The following is a 17,241-nucleotide window of genomic DNA, read 5'->3' as shown; positions in this document are numbered from 1 at the left end:
CAACAAGTTGTATAATTTTGTTCGATACACGTATCCAAGTTTTGCGACTTGAATACAACGCATCGACTTTCAAAACAATTATTCGCCAAACTGATAGAAGTATATTCAGCAATAAAAATTGTTAAACCATTTACCTCATACAAACTGAATATATATAGAAATCTTGCTGCAGCGAGTTGTCTTATTGTCAGTTCTATTTCTGCGCAAAGAAAAAAAAAAAAAAAAATGCAGCAAAACTCTCATCGCAAAAACGTTTCTCGCTTAAGCAATGCTTTTGATGATGAATATGATGCCGTGTTGTGTGCACTCTCGGTAGTTGTGAGAGTATTAAGGAGTAAAAAGGCGAATGGAAAATTGCCAGCACGACTCAACTCGTAGCAGCGACAGCCAGCAGCTGCCGCAGTGAGACTAGCTCGTAGATTACATATCGTAGTAGTACGTACATATGTACCAAGGTATACGTGAATATGTACACGCGAACGGGAAGCAAGCAGGCGTGAGTCACGCGAGCAAACCCCGCATCACAACCCCTTGCGTTCACCTTACTCACAATCAGCATGCACGTAGGTAGTACGTAGGTACATGCATACACGTATCACACTCGCTGTCTCCGGCTTGTTATCTCGGCCTCGTAGTATATATGGTGATATGTGCCTAATACCAAACGCATTCGGCACAGACCCAACACCCGCAATGGCTGTATATATAATACATAGTAAGTAGTTCACTCGTTCATTCACCACCTGCAATTTGTCCCAATAACGAAAGTGAGACGGAAGGTTGGAGCGCTATCTATCATTTTTTAGCAATTTTTTAATGACTTGGAATTAACCAAGTTTCCGAAATATTGAGTATCTTGTACTTTATTATGGTTCGCCGCTTTTCAGACATTACTTATATTGCGAAATTAAGATTTTTTTTAAAACGTTACTTACTTCAGCATCATTAATGAAATTGTAGAAGGAACAGTTCAGTGTTTCATCGTGAGGAAGTATCGGTCAAGGTGTTTATTATTCTTTGTTATTTTGTTTCTTTTTTTACACAGCGTCATGTCGCGTCGTCAACTTCAGAGTTTTTATCGGAAACCGTTTCATTTTTTCGTAAAAATTTGAATCTATTTGGAATTTTTCGTAAAATAGTCGTGCTATTGTCCGAGAGTACGCTCTCGTTAGCTACGGGGCTGAATAAATATCGTGCAGATTTTTATTTACATATTTATTTCGCCGTAAGACAATCAGCTTTGAGGTTATATTAATGTAAATTATTCGATTATTAATTTATGCTATGACTGATTAGAGCGCTCTTTTTAACGTCAAAACGATCATATCACAAAAAATGTCGAATCGAATTCGATGTTTTACGAAAGAATAAGACGGATTTTCGTGAAATCTCTTAAATTGGTCACGCACTGAGAAAAATTTCATTTGTTATAGTAACGAGAAAAATTCAGTAAAGCAAGTATCGTTGAAAAAAACTGTTCGAATATTGTTGGGATTACGAAAAACGAGATACGCGTAACCATTTTGCGATATTGTCGATCCTTTTTTAGTAATTGCAACGCAAAACCAGTTTCTGAGGTTTACCGTACTTTTTTAGTTAAACAAGGCTTTAACGTCAATTTATTGTTGCACAAGCATTAAATTTTCGCAACAGTTACAAGAAAGTATCGTAATCGTGATCGTAATGAGAAGGAATAGTAACGGATACTAGACTTTCCGGTAATAGCTACAAAACTAATTTTCATTTTGTGCCTAGAACTGTATTTTTCGATTGTGGTAAAAAATGAAAATACTTAAGGACTGAGCGGTAACCGAAACTAAAAATTTCTCTCAGTGCGTGACACCACTCTCAAAATATCTTTCAATTAATAATGTACCGAATGATACGTCGAATGGAATGTTTTTTTCCCCTCACTTAAAGCAATGTCATTTGATTCGATAAAAATTAGTTATAAAAATAGTAAACAATGCGGTTTATCCAGTTAATCCACATTTACTTCAATCAACGAAACAAGTTTTTCCATGTATATGGTATATTCAACGATTTTCAATTTTCTTTCTCTCAGTCTGCGCTTTTCCTCAAAACACATTGCAACAAAACGATTTAAATTATTTCCTGTATGCCGTTAACTTACATACAGCGTATAGAAAAATAAATAAAAATCTTGCTCAATTATCTTCTAAATTTGTTAGTCATACAACAACCGTTTCAACAATACGCGATGGTAAAAAAAGATATTCAACAAGTGAAAAGACAACAATAAAATCATGACCTTATTTTCATCCGTAACAGCTGTTCGGTATAATTGATCACAGGTATAAAACAGCAGCGTTCTCTTTTATGGTTTACGGCCTGCCTGATGTGGCGGTAATATAATACTAATAACTTCGAACGGGTGTTCGAAGGTAAAAGGTCACAGCTACGCCACACTTACTACTATGACAAGCTGTGTGTAATAACATTGTTACGAAACAACGGATACCGCAATTCGAGTACAGTAGAACCTCGATTATCCGAACAATGGCTTAAATTTATCCGAACGTCGTCTTGGCAGAATACATTTTTGATGCAAAATGTACATTGTTGCTCGGTAGAAAATGTGGAGCAGCCGTTCGTCATTTGACAATATACGGCTGTATAAAACCAAAGTAATAAAATAAACTTTTGGTGTTTGAAAGAGGCTCAATGTGTATTTCGATTTTCAGTACGGACTGTTTGTCAATTCAAGTTTGTATTGCACATATTGTTATGCCTTAAGATAAAAGCTGCATTTCGGTTATTCGAACTTTTGATTATCCAAACTAGATTCGGTCCCAATTAAGTCGTGTAATCGAGGTTCTACTGTATCCGCATAGGTTATAAACGTATGCATAGGCTGTATACGCTGTTACGTACGTACGTGTATAATGTACGCATTAACAATACACAATGGCTGACGTAAGGTAGACTATAGAATAACCTAGAAGGCGATTAGTTCATAGTTCATCGAGAGTCTTTGCATACTTTGCAAGCACACACCAAACACACACACACACCCAAATTCGTGCCAGAACGTGTTTTACGCTATTTCCTGAAAATGCATCTCAACTTACTCACGCAACTCAACTTACAACTTATAATACATCGAGTTTGTAGAGCCTGAAAATACAATTCGTAGTCTCATAGGGTTCAGATTGCACCGAAGTGCTGCGGTAATTTATACTGCCACAATATATTGACATGACATACGGGTGTAATAGAAACTATAATAGACAAGACGAGGCAACAAGTTACGCATATATGAACGTACGTGTGTACCTATGTATTTATTCTCTTTGCAGCATGGGCTTCATTCATCACGTGGTCTGATAAGTGGCTAAAAATGTCGGTAGAACCGAATCAGGTAACACACCTAAATTTGCTTGGCACAATATTATAATAAGTAGGCTTGTCGTCGGATATTCAATCGATGTAATTAGTTAGCGACCCTGAAGGAAATTTACCGCTGAGACGCAGATAACGCGTGTATGATGTAATATTACAAGCTAGCAACAGCGCAATTCCAATGACGTTTCGATGTGACAAAACATCGAGTTAAGAACTTTTGTTCTCGAGAATTTTTATCTCGTTTTATAGACGCATCGGATACGAAAAATCGTTTGCGTGGCTCAAATAATATTTTAGACATTTTTCTATCGCTATAGAGTGAAAAATTTTAGTCATACTCTGAAAAATGATTAGTTTTAGCAACCATATACCAAGACTAGAACAGCGTTACCATCGATTTTCTAAAGATTTTTCAAACGACCAGACAAGCGCAATTGCAAGAATGTTCTTTCGTTTTCCAAATTTTGAAAACGATCATTTCATCACTCATTGTAAGCAGAGTAGAAAAATGCAGTAAAATACGATTAGCTTTATACTTTGTCAGTTCTGCGACATTATTTTCTCTGAAGAAGCTAGATCAAACTTCCCGTAAATCTGTTAATTTCAACGTTTCTTCTTTCAATTTCAATTTTCAAGTATAAACTTATTACGTGTCTTCTGCAGAAGACTCAAGATAATTTTTTTTATTTGTCTCTCGAATAAATTTTATCCTGAAAATTATCACCCCAATATTTAATCGAGGAAAAAAGTTGGAGAAAAATTTATTCCTTCTCCCGTATTCATGCAGCATCGATCAATGTGTATATAATACACGCCTATGCTTCAACCATCGCCCTCCCTGCCAGTTATACACCCACCAACACGATGTGCAAGTAATGAAAACCCCGTAGCACATGTCCGCCATATGGTGTACATGAAACACAAAGTACTCGTTCCTCCGCGCAGACCGTAATCGCAGCTTTGGCAAGTCATAGCGAATTATAAGGGTCAACTACTTTTGCCCCGAGTTCATATACCAAAGTGCAAGGTCGAGAACAACGGGCTCTCACTTTGTCTTTCCTTAAGAAATTTTGATCGTAATCGATAAATGAAACAATACGTAATATATATAATATATATTATTATGTGTTGTGAAATAGTTTCACCCTATCAGGGGGATATTTTTCATTTGCATGAAGCATAAAATCATCGGTGAAGTATAGATTTTTGAGGTCACTGATTACGATTCTGTGGTCGGAATTGAAAAACTCAAAATGGCGGATTCAGTATGGCGGCCATTTTTTACCAAGTCAGACTTTTTTCTTTCAATTTGCACAAGGATGAATGTGTTTTTGAGGACGCCGGTTTGTTTTCTACAGTCAGAATTGAAAAATTTTAAATGGCGGATTCAATATGGCGGCTAGTTTTATTAATATCAGATTCGGAAAGGAAATGATACGACCAATAAAAAAAAAAAAAAAAAGATCATCCAGAATACTTTCGATGACAAATTTTATATACATATATACAATAAGGTAAAAAAAATTTATTCCAAACAATTGCGATTTTTAACCTGTCGTTCGCCATATCGGATCCGCCATTGCGAATTTTCAAGTTTTCATACCTGATCCGTAATCAGCGACTTCAAAAACCTCAGTATACGAAATTTGGTTTTAATCCAATGAAAACCGATTTCATTCTGAAAATAAAAATAGTGTTTTTGCACATTGGTTGTTTATTAACGAAGTATCGTGAACTTCTTGAATTAAAACACACGGTGCATTAGAAAAGTGAGGTATATAAGAGTCTGAGAAACTAAATTACTTGCTCATCATTGCTAAAACGTACCCATAGCACTATAAAAACTGAAAATAATCCGGTGTTGCATATACGCAACACCGTCCTTGAAAGGGTTGAGTATACACGCGGTATAATTAAATAAAACATTATGGAGTTTCGTGGTAAAATAGTTAGATAAATTGTGACATAGTTTCACAATGAAGTTCATTTGACACGTTTTTTGTTTCAACGGTCGACGATTACAATTCAGCCGGAATGTACAACGAGGATGTGAATAATTAACGTTAAGCGTTATGTCACTTCAAAGTTTAACAGTTCGATCGTTAATTTTATCCTTCTTCCTCGTATGTATTCTTTCACTGCAAGTCACAGCGTGGACAGGAGGCTATAAATTGAATTCAGCTGGAGGCCAAGGGACACGATCGGTGTAATTAAGTCGTCTGGTCTTGCTGGATCGAGTGGATTTTCATGTACCTTGTTTCAACACGTGACTTCACCAACACTTTGTCAATTTTAATGTTACGTTCGCATTTGTAAAATCAAGTCAGTTCTATACGGCTGAATTTTGTTTTTTAATTGTGTGGTCGGAAATGAACATTGTTAATCGCGATTGTATAATTCTTAACTAAAGTATGTGTAACTAAAGATATTCGCAACGAGCGCGATTAATGAATTCGTAATTACACTAAACCACGAACTGATATTAATTCGGACAAATTCATTTACCAAAAGTGTATACGATACGCGATTTATCGACGTGTGAAGTAATTTTGGCAAATATTTGATCCGACGCCGGAGCTTCAAGTACAGCACAGACTAGACGGAGTGTCTTGTCCGAACTGTTGAAACATCTCTTGAATCCACTTCCTGGACTTTTTTTGTCAGTGTAAATTCAAGAGGCGCACTGCGGCATGCCGGCAGAAAAACCGAGTGGCAAAAGAAGGAGGGAAAAAAAGGTAAGTGCTAGAGTTGCAATTTTGTTTGCGTGGCTCTCGAGCTTGTGGAAACGTCAATACTTGATTTGTCCTCTTTTCATCGTGAGCAGAGGTGTTTAGCCTCCGAGCGAATCACGTGACAGTCGTCGTGCCAAGTTTGTACCTAATATGATAAAATACTCTGACCGAGTGGAAAAAATCCACCGTAACAAAGTACGAAGGATTGGAATGAACGAAGAGGAAAACTGCGGTCGAAATGATAGTCTTGGTTACGGAGATAGTATGCTTGGCAGTATCGAGAAAGGCGTTCGCCACCATTTATTTTTATCACGTTGACGTTAGCAACGCTATGATTGTAACGAGGAAATCCGTTATTTTGCAATTTTCGAATTGTTTGGGATTCGGTGAACCGTGACGAAACAAAACATAATAATTTTTTACATGGTATAAAAGAATGCGACCTTGTATTTCTTTTTTTTCATGAAAAACATAAAACATGAAAAACATGAAAAAAATACATCTGCAGATGCCAACATTTCTGAATTTAGACGATTTCGCTACGTAAAATTCAAGAAATTTCGCAACATTCTTAAAAACTCCGTCCGAGATTTAAAGAAATTTTACGTGATTTTAACGATGCACCCAAAACCTTGAAATGTTTTCACAAATTTCATCAGCTAATGAAAAGTTTCAAGAAATTATAATTTCGTACAACAATTTCCGGATACTTTTGAGATTTTTTACGAGGTTTCGCAAAGTATTCCTATAAAATTTCAAACTTCAAGCGGTTTTAAAAAATGTCACCAATAACGGTGTACGTGCAATCATATTTTATTAGCCGGTATAGTAATAAACATCTCCTAGAATTTTTCTTGCAGTCGGATAATTGTTAGAAGCTAGTATAGGTAATAAACCATTTGCGTCCATTTTACCACGCAGTAACGGGTTGTGAAATTGTCTGGGAATTAGAACGTGAATAATGAATATCGAAGCAAGCTCTGTATTCATATTGTATGCATATGCATATCAAACTATACAACCTTCACGCACAAGTTTTCTCATTCACAAACCGTTATTATTCATAATTATCTGCTGCATCCGCGATGAACATTCTAATCTCTTACGGATTGAAAAACCACTTGTGACGTCACGATAAAATGATATCTCAGTTCCTGTTCCACGCGCTTCCGTTGAATATTATAAAATACATTGTTGTAATTTATATTTCTAAATATTCCCAAGCCTGTTTCAAAATTTAACATGTTAAAAAAATAAAAATAAAATAAAATCTCACGGTATAAGAAATAGGATCATTCGTTGAAAATACCTTCGAATCTGCGACTATGTATCATATCGGACTTTGCGATTCGACGTATTTAACAATACCGAATGACTCGCGTGATAAGGAGACACGTCACCGATTAATTACACGCTGCAAAGAAATTTTTCGTCAGCACGTTCACATCGACAAGATTCATAGATTTCGCAATGTAATTTTTTCAAATTAAACTCCAACGAATTGTTAGTTTAGCTTACAGTTTGAATTAAAAAAAAACTAAATTGGCTACAATTCCACGGAGTTTTTTTATTTTTTTTTTCAAATTCTACAGTAGTTTGCAAAATTGCGCGACAATTCCACAAGAAGTCAAGAAATTCCATAACGTTTAAAATCCTCTTCAAAGGTCAGGGTAATTCTACCAAGAATAGTCGAGTGAAAGGGAGCACGAAGTACATTACAATTCCATACGAGGCTTCAATGCCCAAGGTACGCTGTACAGACGTACAAATTATTCAATCGGATGAACTACAGAGTAACGCTCAAGCCACTCCGATTCGCAGCGTAATTATACACCTCGGCGTCTATGGGCACAAAGGATACTCACACGTCGATAACGTATCGCGGTGTGTATCAGCGGCTGTAGTGCCAATTACCATCGAGACGATTGCTCAAACGAACGGAATGCACGTCGAATAAATTGTGAACGGCGATACTGAGACTGGAAAAAGAAAATCAGATTCTACGCTGAGTGATGTGTAATTTCTTACAGTTACCAGAAAATTCTGGTTATAAAATGGGTGTCGCTTCGCTCTAAAAACGGTTTGAATGTTGCATGAATCAAGATAGACAAAAATTGTGGTACAAGTAAATATTTGGCGTAATTATATTTATCGATACCGTATTTTCTGGTTATTGCAACATTGAATGATTGATTTTGTTTAGTTTTTTTCAACTGAACTAGACCTTAACATGAATTTGTTGTTGCATCAACGTATTCAAATTATCGCAATAGTTGCAAGAAAATGATATGCAAAGTAAGAGTGGCCATAATCAAAGAGAATAGAACAGAAAACCACACTGGAAATTTTCTCGTTAAAACTATAAAAAAAAAAATAATCATTTTCATTTTCTAACTCGAACTTGTGTTTTTTGATTGTGATAAAAACTGAAGATAGTTGAATAATCACAACAAGAAACGTCCCTTGTACTCGAAGAAAAATCGAATAAGAGGAAATTGGACCGATACAAAATTTGAAATAAAAATTTTCGGGCAAGGGTTAACTTGCTTTTGAAATCGCAAACCTGCGTCGGTATTTCAGGTCTCTGCCATGCCGCGTAACCGGATGGCCCTGCGTGAAGGGACTATTTTTGTACCGTCCCTCGGCTCAAGTGGTTCAATATACGACCTGGATGCACGTGTACGTAATTTTATGTGCATGTGACGAAAGCGTGTACGAGATATTAACCGACCCAAGTTGTTCTAAACTAGTTACGTACAGGAACTAGCTACACGGTTATTTATACAACGAGAATAAAATAGTGATTCGTGCAGGACAGAGGTATCGCAGCTGTTGTAAACTCGACTGATTGAAGTGATTGTCTTGATTGATACAAAGAATGACTTTGCAATTTGCAAAACTTTGTATAAATTTACAAATATGGCCTGCGTATGTATTAATTAGGGTGTTTCAAAAAAAAACAAAAAAACAAAAAAATACTTTGCCGTTTTCCAAATGGTCTCACACCTTGTAAAGTTGGTTTAGGTTAAAAGAAAGTTTCTGGGAAAAGGTGAGCGTCCGACGTTAAGTATAATGAATAATTATGATACTTATTGCGTTGGAAAAAATAAATTAAATAAATTGAAAAAACGAATCAATGAATTATAGCGGTTTGTGTGAGAGGACGATGTGTATCATGAATCGTCGTTGCACAAAGAAAACTTTATTCGAGGCGATTGCAAAATAACGATCTAGCCTCTTTCACCCCTCAGTAAAGAAAATATCGGGCGTGCAGAAAACTCAATGAAATCGTGAAGGCAATGGGAATTGACCCCATTTCTCATTTCTTGTATTGGACAGTTATTGTAATACATTTCGGTTAACTTACGCTTCCCTGCATTTGTTATCTCCACACCTCATTTTCGTCAACAAATCGGCGATACGAAAAGGTAAAAAAAAAAAAACGAGATTCCTATATTGTACAGATCGGTGTAGGAGAGGAAAGCGATTGCGGAGGATTGCTCGAAACACTTGATCCGTCGACGACAGGCTCTGTCTATCCTCCAGTACATTTCATGTATATATATATGAAAACGCTATATAATATATATAATACTTGCAGGCGGATCTACAGCTGCGTAGAAAAACGAAGAGCCTACAAGCAAACGCAGCATCATCGGCATCTGTCGACGTTGATCGCAAAGTGCAATGCTGATATATATATATACATGTATGGGGCATTCCATGAAATCTCGATCAAGATTCTACGTCGATGTCTCAAATTGGCTTTATCATTTCTTGTATGAAAGTACATGATGAAAAAGGCAATCAAAATTTTATCCAGCGTATCTGAACTATAATTAAAAAAATTGAAAAAAAAAAAAAGAAAACTTCAACTTTGTAAAATACGAACAAATTCTGAAAAATCTTATAAAATATTACAAAATTTTTGACACCTGTTAGAGGATGGAGATTTAATAACTTCGGAAGATAAATAAGAAAAAGAGGAAAACAAATTATTGTTATCCGATTGCATTTTTCACATAAGGATGAACATAAAAGCTCATTATAATATCGGCCGAAAAATGTCTATTTGGAGATTTACAGGTAATCAAATATATTATGATAATATTTATATTTATATATATATATATATATATATATATATATATATATATATATATATATATTGTTTTTTGGAATTTATTTATTGTCATTTTTCTCATTTATCTTTTGAAGTTATAAAAGGTTCATCTTCTGATAGGTGACGAAAATATTGTTATATTTGATAAGATTTTTCGAAAATTTTTTCCGATTTTAGAAAGTTGGGTTTCTTTTTCAAGTTTTTAAATTATACTTCAGAAACGTTGGCTCAAAAAAATTTGAAAAAAATCGCGATTTCGTTTTTTGTCATTTACTTTCACACAAAAAATTACAAAGCTAATCTGAGACATCGACGTAGAATCTTGATCCAAATGTCATGGAATGCCCCATATATATATATATATATGTATATATGCTTGTGCGTGCAGAAGTTGAGTGAGCAAGTGTAACGGCAGTTAAACCCAGGCGGTAGAGACAACGGACGATGAAGCTCAATGCACTGGGGCGGGGTCGAAATTCCGATTTTGAAAAGTACCGAAGCCGCCAAGTTCCGAATTTTTTGGTAGCGAAATTTAAAGTAAAGGAATCAAATTTTGACGAAACATCAAAGTTTCGAATGGTCCGAAACCCGACGCTCAAAGTTCCGAAAGTGCGAAAATAAAAAAATCTGAAACGTCGAAATTCCCAATGATCGAAGATTTTCAGTTTTGTCAAGTTTTGGCTTCGTGAAATTTCACCACTTTGAATTTTGTTTGTTTTGGATTTTCGATATTTTTACGTTCGGGATCCTGCTCATTCTGATTTTCGGTTTTTCTGATTTTTTACACCCATTTGTTGAATAAACTACGCTGTGTGTTATATTTTAATTTTCGGAAATTTCCTCTATCGGTTAACATTACTTTTCGGATTTGTGCTCTATCGTAACTTGAATTTTCGGAACTTTGAGCCGCCAGGTTACCGAACATTCAAAACTTTGGTGTTTCGTAAAAGTTCGATTTCTTTACTTCAAGTTTCACCACGAAATAATTCAGAATTGGGCGCTTTCGGAACTTTTCAAATTTAGAACTTCAACCCCGTCCCGATGCACTTGTTATGTAAAATGTGAAATTCTGTCAATTTCAATAACTATTGTTCAAAACTTTCCATGCAAAACTAAAGTTTGTTTAGTTGTTATTTACAATAAATGTTTCGAGAAGATAGATCATTTTTCTACAAAAGCCACCTTTATCCGATAAAACTATTTCTTCTTTCAAAATTGGTGTTGACCGGCGTTATTCGCTTGGCTGTGGCAGCCTCTGCACTTTTAGCGAAGTGACTCAATTCTGCCTTCGCTCATGCGTCCGCCGGATTGTAACACCTCCGTACTCGACTTCCGCGACCGCGTTGGTACTCCGTCTTCCGGTTAAGCCAATGTTACCAACAGAGAGGCAGAGAGGTACGGAGCGCCCGGTGCTAAACACTTCGTCTGAAGTACGTAGATGGAAGTGGTTGTTGAAGTGTAGCTACTGATGGAGTTTTTCAAGTGCTGCCGAGGAGTGCGGCGAAATTTTGAAAATTATTGGTTATTCTTAGGGTTTTATTACTTTTGATTCTCTAACCAGAGTTGAAGAGGACAATCAAAAAAGACTAAATGCCTTTCAAAGAAAAAAAAAAAAAAAAGATTTCTTCGCAAAGTACGTATGTGCCAAGATCGAAGTTTTCTAAAGTAAAAACTTTTTCAGAGAGAGAAAAAAAAAAAAGAAGACATTTACAGCCTTTTTAATTCGCCTCTTCAGCTGTGTGGTCAGTACAATTAATTCCTGTAAGGTATTTCATTCTGTGATCACAATTCGACTGCGGAAAGTTACGGGAAAAGGGCGTCGCGACGCTAAGCGTTGCAGAATCAGAGGTCGTGAGTTAAGTGGGGTAGGTTCAGGTGGTGGAAAAAGTAGCCAGAAAAGTGCACGCCTGCAGCTATGAAACACGAGACGATTCCGCGGGTTTAGAGACGGCATTTCGCATCCTGCTAATTCTGAAACCTCGGATGACTTCTGTGTCATTGTCCTGTAACTCGATAATAAAACACACTCACGATTTTCTTCAAGTTTGTACATTAAGGCTCATTTTTTTGAAAAAACAAGTCAAGTAGGGACAAACAAGTCGATATTTTTGGCTCTAATGTACAGCTGGAGAAAAAATGTATAAATCTTTCAATTAACTACGTTGTTTGCTGAATTTAACATGCGATACATGCACGTCGGTAAAATACGTTGAACAGTTTTACTTATACATATGTATCTCGGCACATATAATATATTCAGAATTGTTCATTTTTTTTTTTTGTTTACTTCGCCTTTAAATTTCAATTGCGATTGTTAATTCGGAATTATCAGAAATCCTATATCGGCTTTCACAATTCGGATACCATATTGAGACTTACTGTCCCCCAAGGTTTTGTCATCGGCTCCATACTCTTTCCGATCTCCATCGATGATTTGCTGAATCTTTAGAGGGCCGGCATTTTTCCTTTGAAATTCGACATTTTTCAGATATCTAATTAACATATGTATATAAATAGTAAACACAGCCGGTGAAGCTTCTGAATTACCTGCTGGCTTCAAAAGAAGCCAGGACGGCCCTCCAGAGATTAAGGTACTCATGGCGTTTAAACACATGATTTATTCTGACGACATTTGATTTTATTCATATTGCTTCATGACGTTGCACTACTAAGTGCGTTCCACAATAAGCTCCGAACTCGCGAAGCGAAGTTGAAGATGGCTGAGGAAAACCGGGTATTAACCAAAGATGTGCGGTACGGACGGATACCGAGCCTCAGTAGGACTCGAGCCTTCGTCAAGTACACCCAAAAAAGTGACCCAGGCACCAGAGAGAAAAAGTGAGAGAGAAAACGAGAGGAGGACGAAGGAACTTCGATATTTCCAAGGTCAGCCACCGTTCCCCACGATATTCCACCCCTGTTGGACCAGATCTGCCTTCTGACATCCATCCCTCAACCACACACACACACACACACACCTCACTAGTTTCAAGTAGAATTAAGACTGGTCACCACAAGGGAACCGACTTCTTTGTGAATTGCACAGCCATCCGAATTAAAAAAAGTATCTGGTCTGGCAGAATAGACCAATCTTTGGTATATTTGAATATACTTATACGGTTTGGACATACTGAATCGGAATCCAGATTTTAAGTTAAGCAAAAACCCATCCGGACGTTTTACGAAGTATCGTTTTACAAAATATTACTTTATGGATATCTGCCTACAGGTATCGGTTGCTCATTTGCGGTAGCTTTCTTTTCGCATCTATACATATAGAACTAAATAATTAGTTACGTAATTTCAAAAATTAATAAATCTGACAAATCGTTTTCCAAAGTCTGATCAAGTGGTGTTTTGACAGAACTTGATAAATCAGGGTGTATTCTTTATACTTTACACTTTTCTGTACTTTAACATCGATTACCGGTATTACCTTGCATATTCGTGTTACTTTGCATATCGAAGAAATAACAAACCTATCGTATGTTTTTTATAACACCGTGCTTCAGTCTTCATGAATGATTGTTTATTGCTTGCGAAATATGAAATTCTATCAATAAAATCTGCAGTCACGGCGATGTGTGCGAGAGCTTTCTATCATCATGTTAAGGATTTCAGGGTACATTAATAATTTGAACGTCTAAAATATATTAGAGTCTTTAATTAAGTTCCCGGATTCTCTCATTATCAGCATGGCACGGCGCTTTTGGTTAGACGCAATAATAAGACCGTTAGGCGAAAAACGATACAAGTTTATTCTGCTTAGAATTCTAACGATTACTACTTTCAGGTAATATCAATAATCGAAGATGAATCGGTGAATGTTTGAAGCTGACAAAAAAAAATGTAATCATGCCAAGTTGAATTCCTTTCGATTTCTAGCAATCTGAAATGTTCAAAAACGAGATTCACCGATTCATCTTCGATTATTGGGATCGGCTGCGAAGAGTAATCGTAAGAAATCTTTGGTCTCATACAAGTGAGAGTTACAGCGAAATCAATTGATATCGTTCTGCGCTTAAAGGCCTTATTACTCCGTTGCGCTAAAATTGCCGTACCGTGCTGAGCGGATGGGAAGAATGTGAAAAAATGTTCCCCACAAATACGAATTATTCACTAAAATTCTGGAAAATGCCAGTATTTTTCCCGGTGCGTAAAATTATTCTGTAAACGCCTGATGAGGACCTGATCCAGTTGTGATCGATACTTGATCAGCCAATAAGGCACGCCTGATGAGATCCTGGTTCCGACCGAATTAGAATTTCTACTCAGCTAGGGCCTGACCATCAAATATGTTGAGTGCCTGATAAACAAGCCCAACCGGGGCGTGACCATCGAATCTGATCAGGGCCTGACAAATAGAGATTGATTCGGTGATTCTAGAATGCTGCGTTAAAAGCTTGATCAGGGCCTTATCAGCCAGCCTGACGAGGCAGTCAGGCAAACCAGCACAGGGCCTAGCCTAAATCCTGACGTTAATTTCCACTCGGGTTCACTTCTACATTAAATATAGGGAGCTGCCAGTCAAGAGCATAGTTGGGAAAGTATATCGGTCACTCGTCTCTCTTAAAAAGCACAGACGGGATCTATCAAAGAGTACCTGAAAACAACCCAAGAATGAAGTCTAATATTTCCACACTTTGATGACGCCCGCCAAGTAATTGATGACCTTAGTAAGTCCCAAAACCTGAACCTCCAAAAAGCTTTGTATTCTTACTGGCTCTGGACTGGCTCTCATTACACAAAAGACGCCAGTAGCTTTTGGGCTCTGTAGCGTATAGTTTTACATATTGGACGGAAGAACTCGAGTTACTTGGCAAACAACTTTTGAGTATGTTGCGCTCAACGCTGGACAAGTTATCGCTCTGTTGGACTGCTATACCTTGCTCCTAGATCTGCTATCTACCTAAACTCATTCTGTGTTCTTTCGTCTCGGCATATTCATTTATTGCCATTTTTGAATAACGACATGCAAACAAATGCGGAGTATTTTGACCCGGCTAATTCAGGAGCGTTCAAATATTATGTATGCAAACACTCGATGCAATTAAAAAAATCTACGTTTCTAGGCAGCAAGGAACTAAAAATGCATAGGATGAATATTCATGTAACGCAAATAGGTGGTTCTTCAAGTCACACTGTAAATTCACATTTAGCTTTTATACTAATTTACATACCATATTTTATATGCGACAAGCTGATATTGATACGTGTGTTTCGAATTCTCTTATAAACAAATATGTGTACGAGCGTATAAGATTCTGGAATCATGTAAGCTCAGACAGGCAATTGTGTGTAAATTGCCAACACGTGATAACGCCTCTGTACCAGGTGCGTGCAACTCGATAATATCACAATAAATAACAGTTGTATATATGTATCTATGCTCCGTTCGTTTTATTCCTATCCTGGTGCAAAACAACGTTACTTCTTTCAAAACCGATACCACTAATTATTGTACTCGAAATTTAACAGTAGTGAAATATCTAAATTTGATGTATCAAACTAACACTATCTGGTTCGTGATTTGAATTGACACGCTCTTTTGCTTTATATTAGATTCAAGTATCCTGGCGTTGAAGTTGAACGCGAGATGGCGACGTTGTCGTGGTGCCTGAAGAAGGATCTCATCCTGCTTTTATTCATGGCAATTTTCTTCTTTTCGAGCTGTGATTTGGCGAGGAAAAATAATCAACCTGTAGTGAAAATTTGTCAAGGAATTCTGCGGGGAAAAATAATGACGACGCACAGTAATCGAAGTGTGTCAGCTTTCCTGGGAATTCCTTATGCGCAACCACCGATTGGAAATCTTCGGTTTGTAGAATATGTGAAATTTAATAGATATGTGTAACCGTTAGTGAGGAATTTGAAAGTTTTTGAGTTATTGCGCGATGTGACATGCGGATGCTGATATCATCACATAAACGGGCGAGAAAAACATCGATGTAAATTAAAAGTCGTTACAGAAACATCGTACCTCAGAATTTGGTTAAAAAACAACATATCTCTGAATTCCGTCCAACGACATCATTATATCTAAATTTGTCATTTCGTTTACAAAATTTTCTGAGTCTGCGACACTGATGGCTACATGTTATTTTTTTCAAACATCAGTGATGATCAACTTAAAAAATGTGATCAAGATCGAGCTAAATGCAAAAAACTGTTATATATTTGAAGCAGTTTCCAATAAATTTTTAATGTACTTTTTGACATGGTAGATTCGCGAATCCGGTGGCAGCTGGTTGTTGGAACGGGATTCGAAACGCTACTGTCAATTCGAATCAATGCTCTCAAGTCTCATTCCCAGGCGCCGAAATAACGGGGGACGAGGATTGCCTGTATCTGAATGTGTACACGCCAAAGGTGATTGTGAATGGGAAATAACGTAACTTACTCCTTCAAACGGTCAAGATATCATATAAACAATGTCGACACATGAGGTAAGTCAGTTTAATGAGGCGATTCTGCATTCAGCTTCCCGAACATACAACCTCGCGATTACTTCCGGTGATGGTGTTCATTCACGGTGGAGAATTCAGCTACGGAAGCGATACTTCGTCGATTTATGGCCCGGAATACCTCCTCGAGAAAGATGTGATTCTCGTAACCTTCAACCATCGTCTAGCAGCATTGGGATATTTGAGCACCGGTGACACGGTGGCTTCCGGAAACTGGGGCTTGAAGGACCAGGTCCTCGCCCTGAAATGGGTTCAGGCTAACGTCGAGTACTTTGGCGGCGATCCTGATCAGGTGACGCTGTTTGGAGAAAGTTCAGGCGCGGTTTCAGCCCATCTTCTGACAATGACGAATATCACGATTGGTAAGGGCAAATTCAGTTGACACTCAGATACAAAAGGTACTTATGGCGGGGTTTTTGTTTCTTTGCAACGAGTCTTCAGCCAAATTGTAACGACTCAAGGCCCATATCCTTCGTGACAAAGTCTGGCGTACATATTTTCAAGTGCAATACATCGGTAGCTTTTTGATATTAGAACACCTATTTTCTGCTTCTGC

At 37.2% G+C, this 17,241-nt stretch overlaps 2 protein-coding genes across 3 annotated transcripts in view; one reads left to right on the top strand and one right to left on the bottom strand.

Annotated features, from left to right (window-relative positions):
• The window catches only part of SCAR (wiskott-Aldrich syndrome protein family member 3 SCAR), a 45,403-nt gene that overhangs the window by 11,392 nt on the left and 16,770 nt on the right, over positions 1–17,241 (bottom strand). The window lies entirely within an intron of this gene.
• LOC124210758 (esterase E4-like) overlaps positions 1–17,241 on the top strand; it is a 51,892-nt gene that overhangs the window by 32,500 nt on the left and 2,151 nt on the right. The window contains exons 1-4 of one of the 2 annotated variants that reach the window (XM_046609075.2): positions 12,806–13,107; positions 15,784–16,038; positions 16,446–16,590; positions 16,702–17,047. In XM_046609075.2, coding sequence (XP_046465031.1) covers positions 15,818–16,038; positions 16,446–16,590; positions 16,702–17,047 — 712 coding nt within the window. In that variant the 5' untranslated portion in view covers positions 12,806–13,107; positions 15,784–15,817. Of the gene's footprint in view, positions 1–12,805; positions 13,108–15,783; positions 16,039–16,445; positions 16,591–16,701; positions 17,048–17,241 lie in introns of those variants that run through there. The other variant, XM_069133088.1, reaches the window with a different exon arrangement.

This window comes from Neodiprion pinetum, chromosome 1 (genome assembly GCF_021155775.2).
Source record: "Neodiprion pinetum isolate iyNeoPine1 chromosome 1, iyNeoPine1.2, whole genome shotgun sequence".
Classification (NCBI taxonomy): Eukaryota; Metazoa; Arthropoda; class Insecta; order Hymenoptera; family Diprionidae; genus Neodiprion; species Neodiprion pinetum.
The sequence above is the reverse complement of the archived record's forward strand: the minus strand, read 5'-3'. Positions and strand labels throughout refer to the sequence as shown.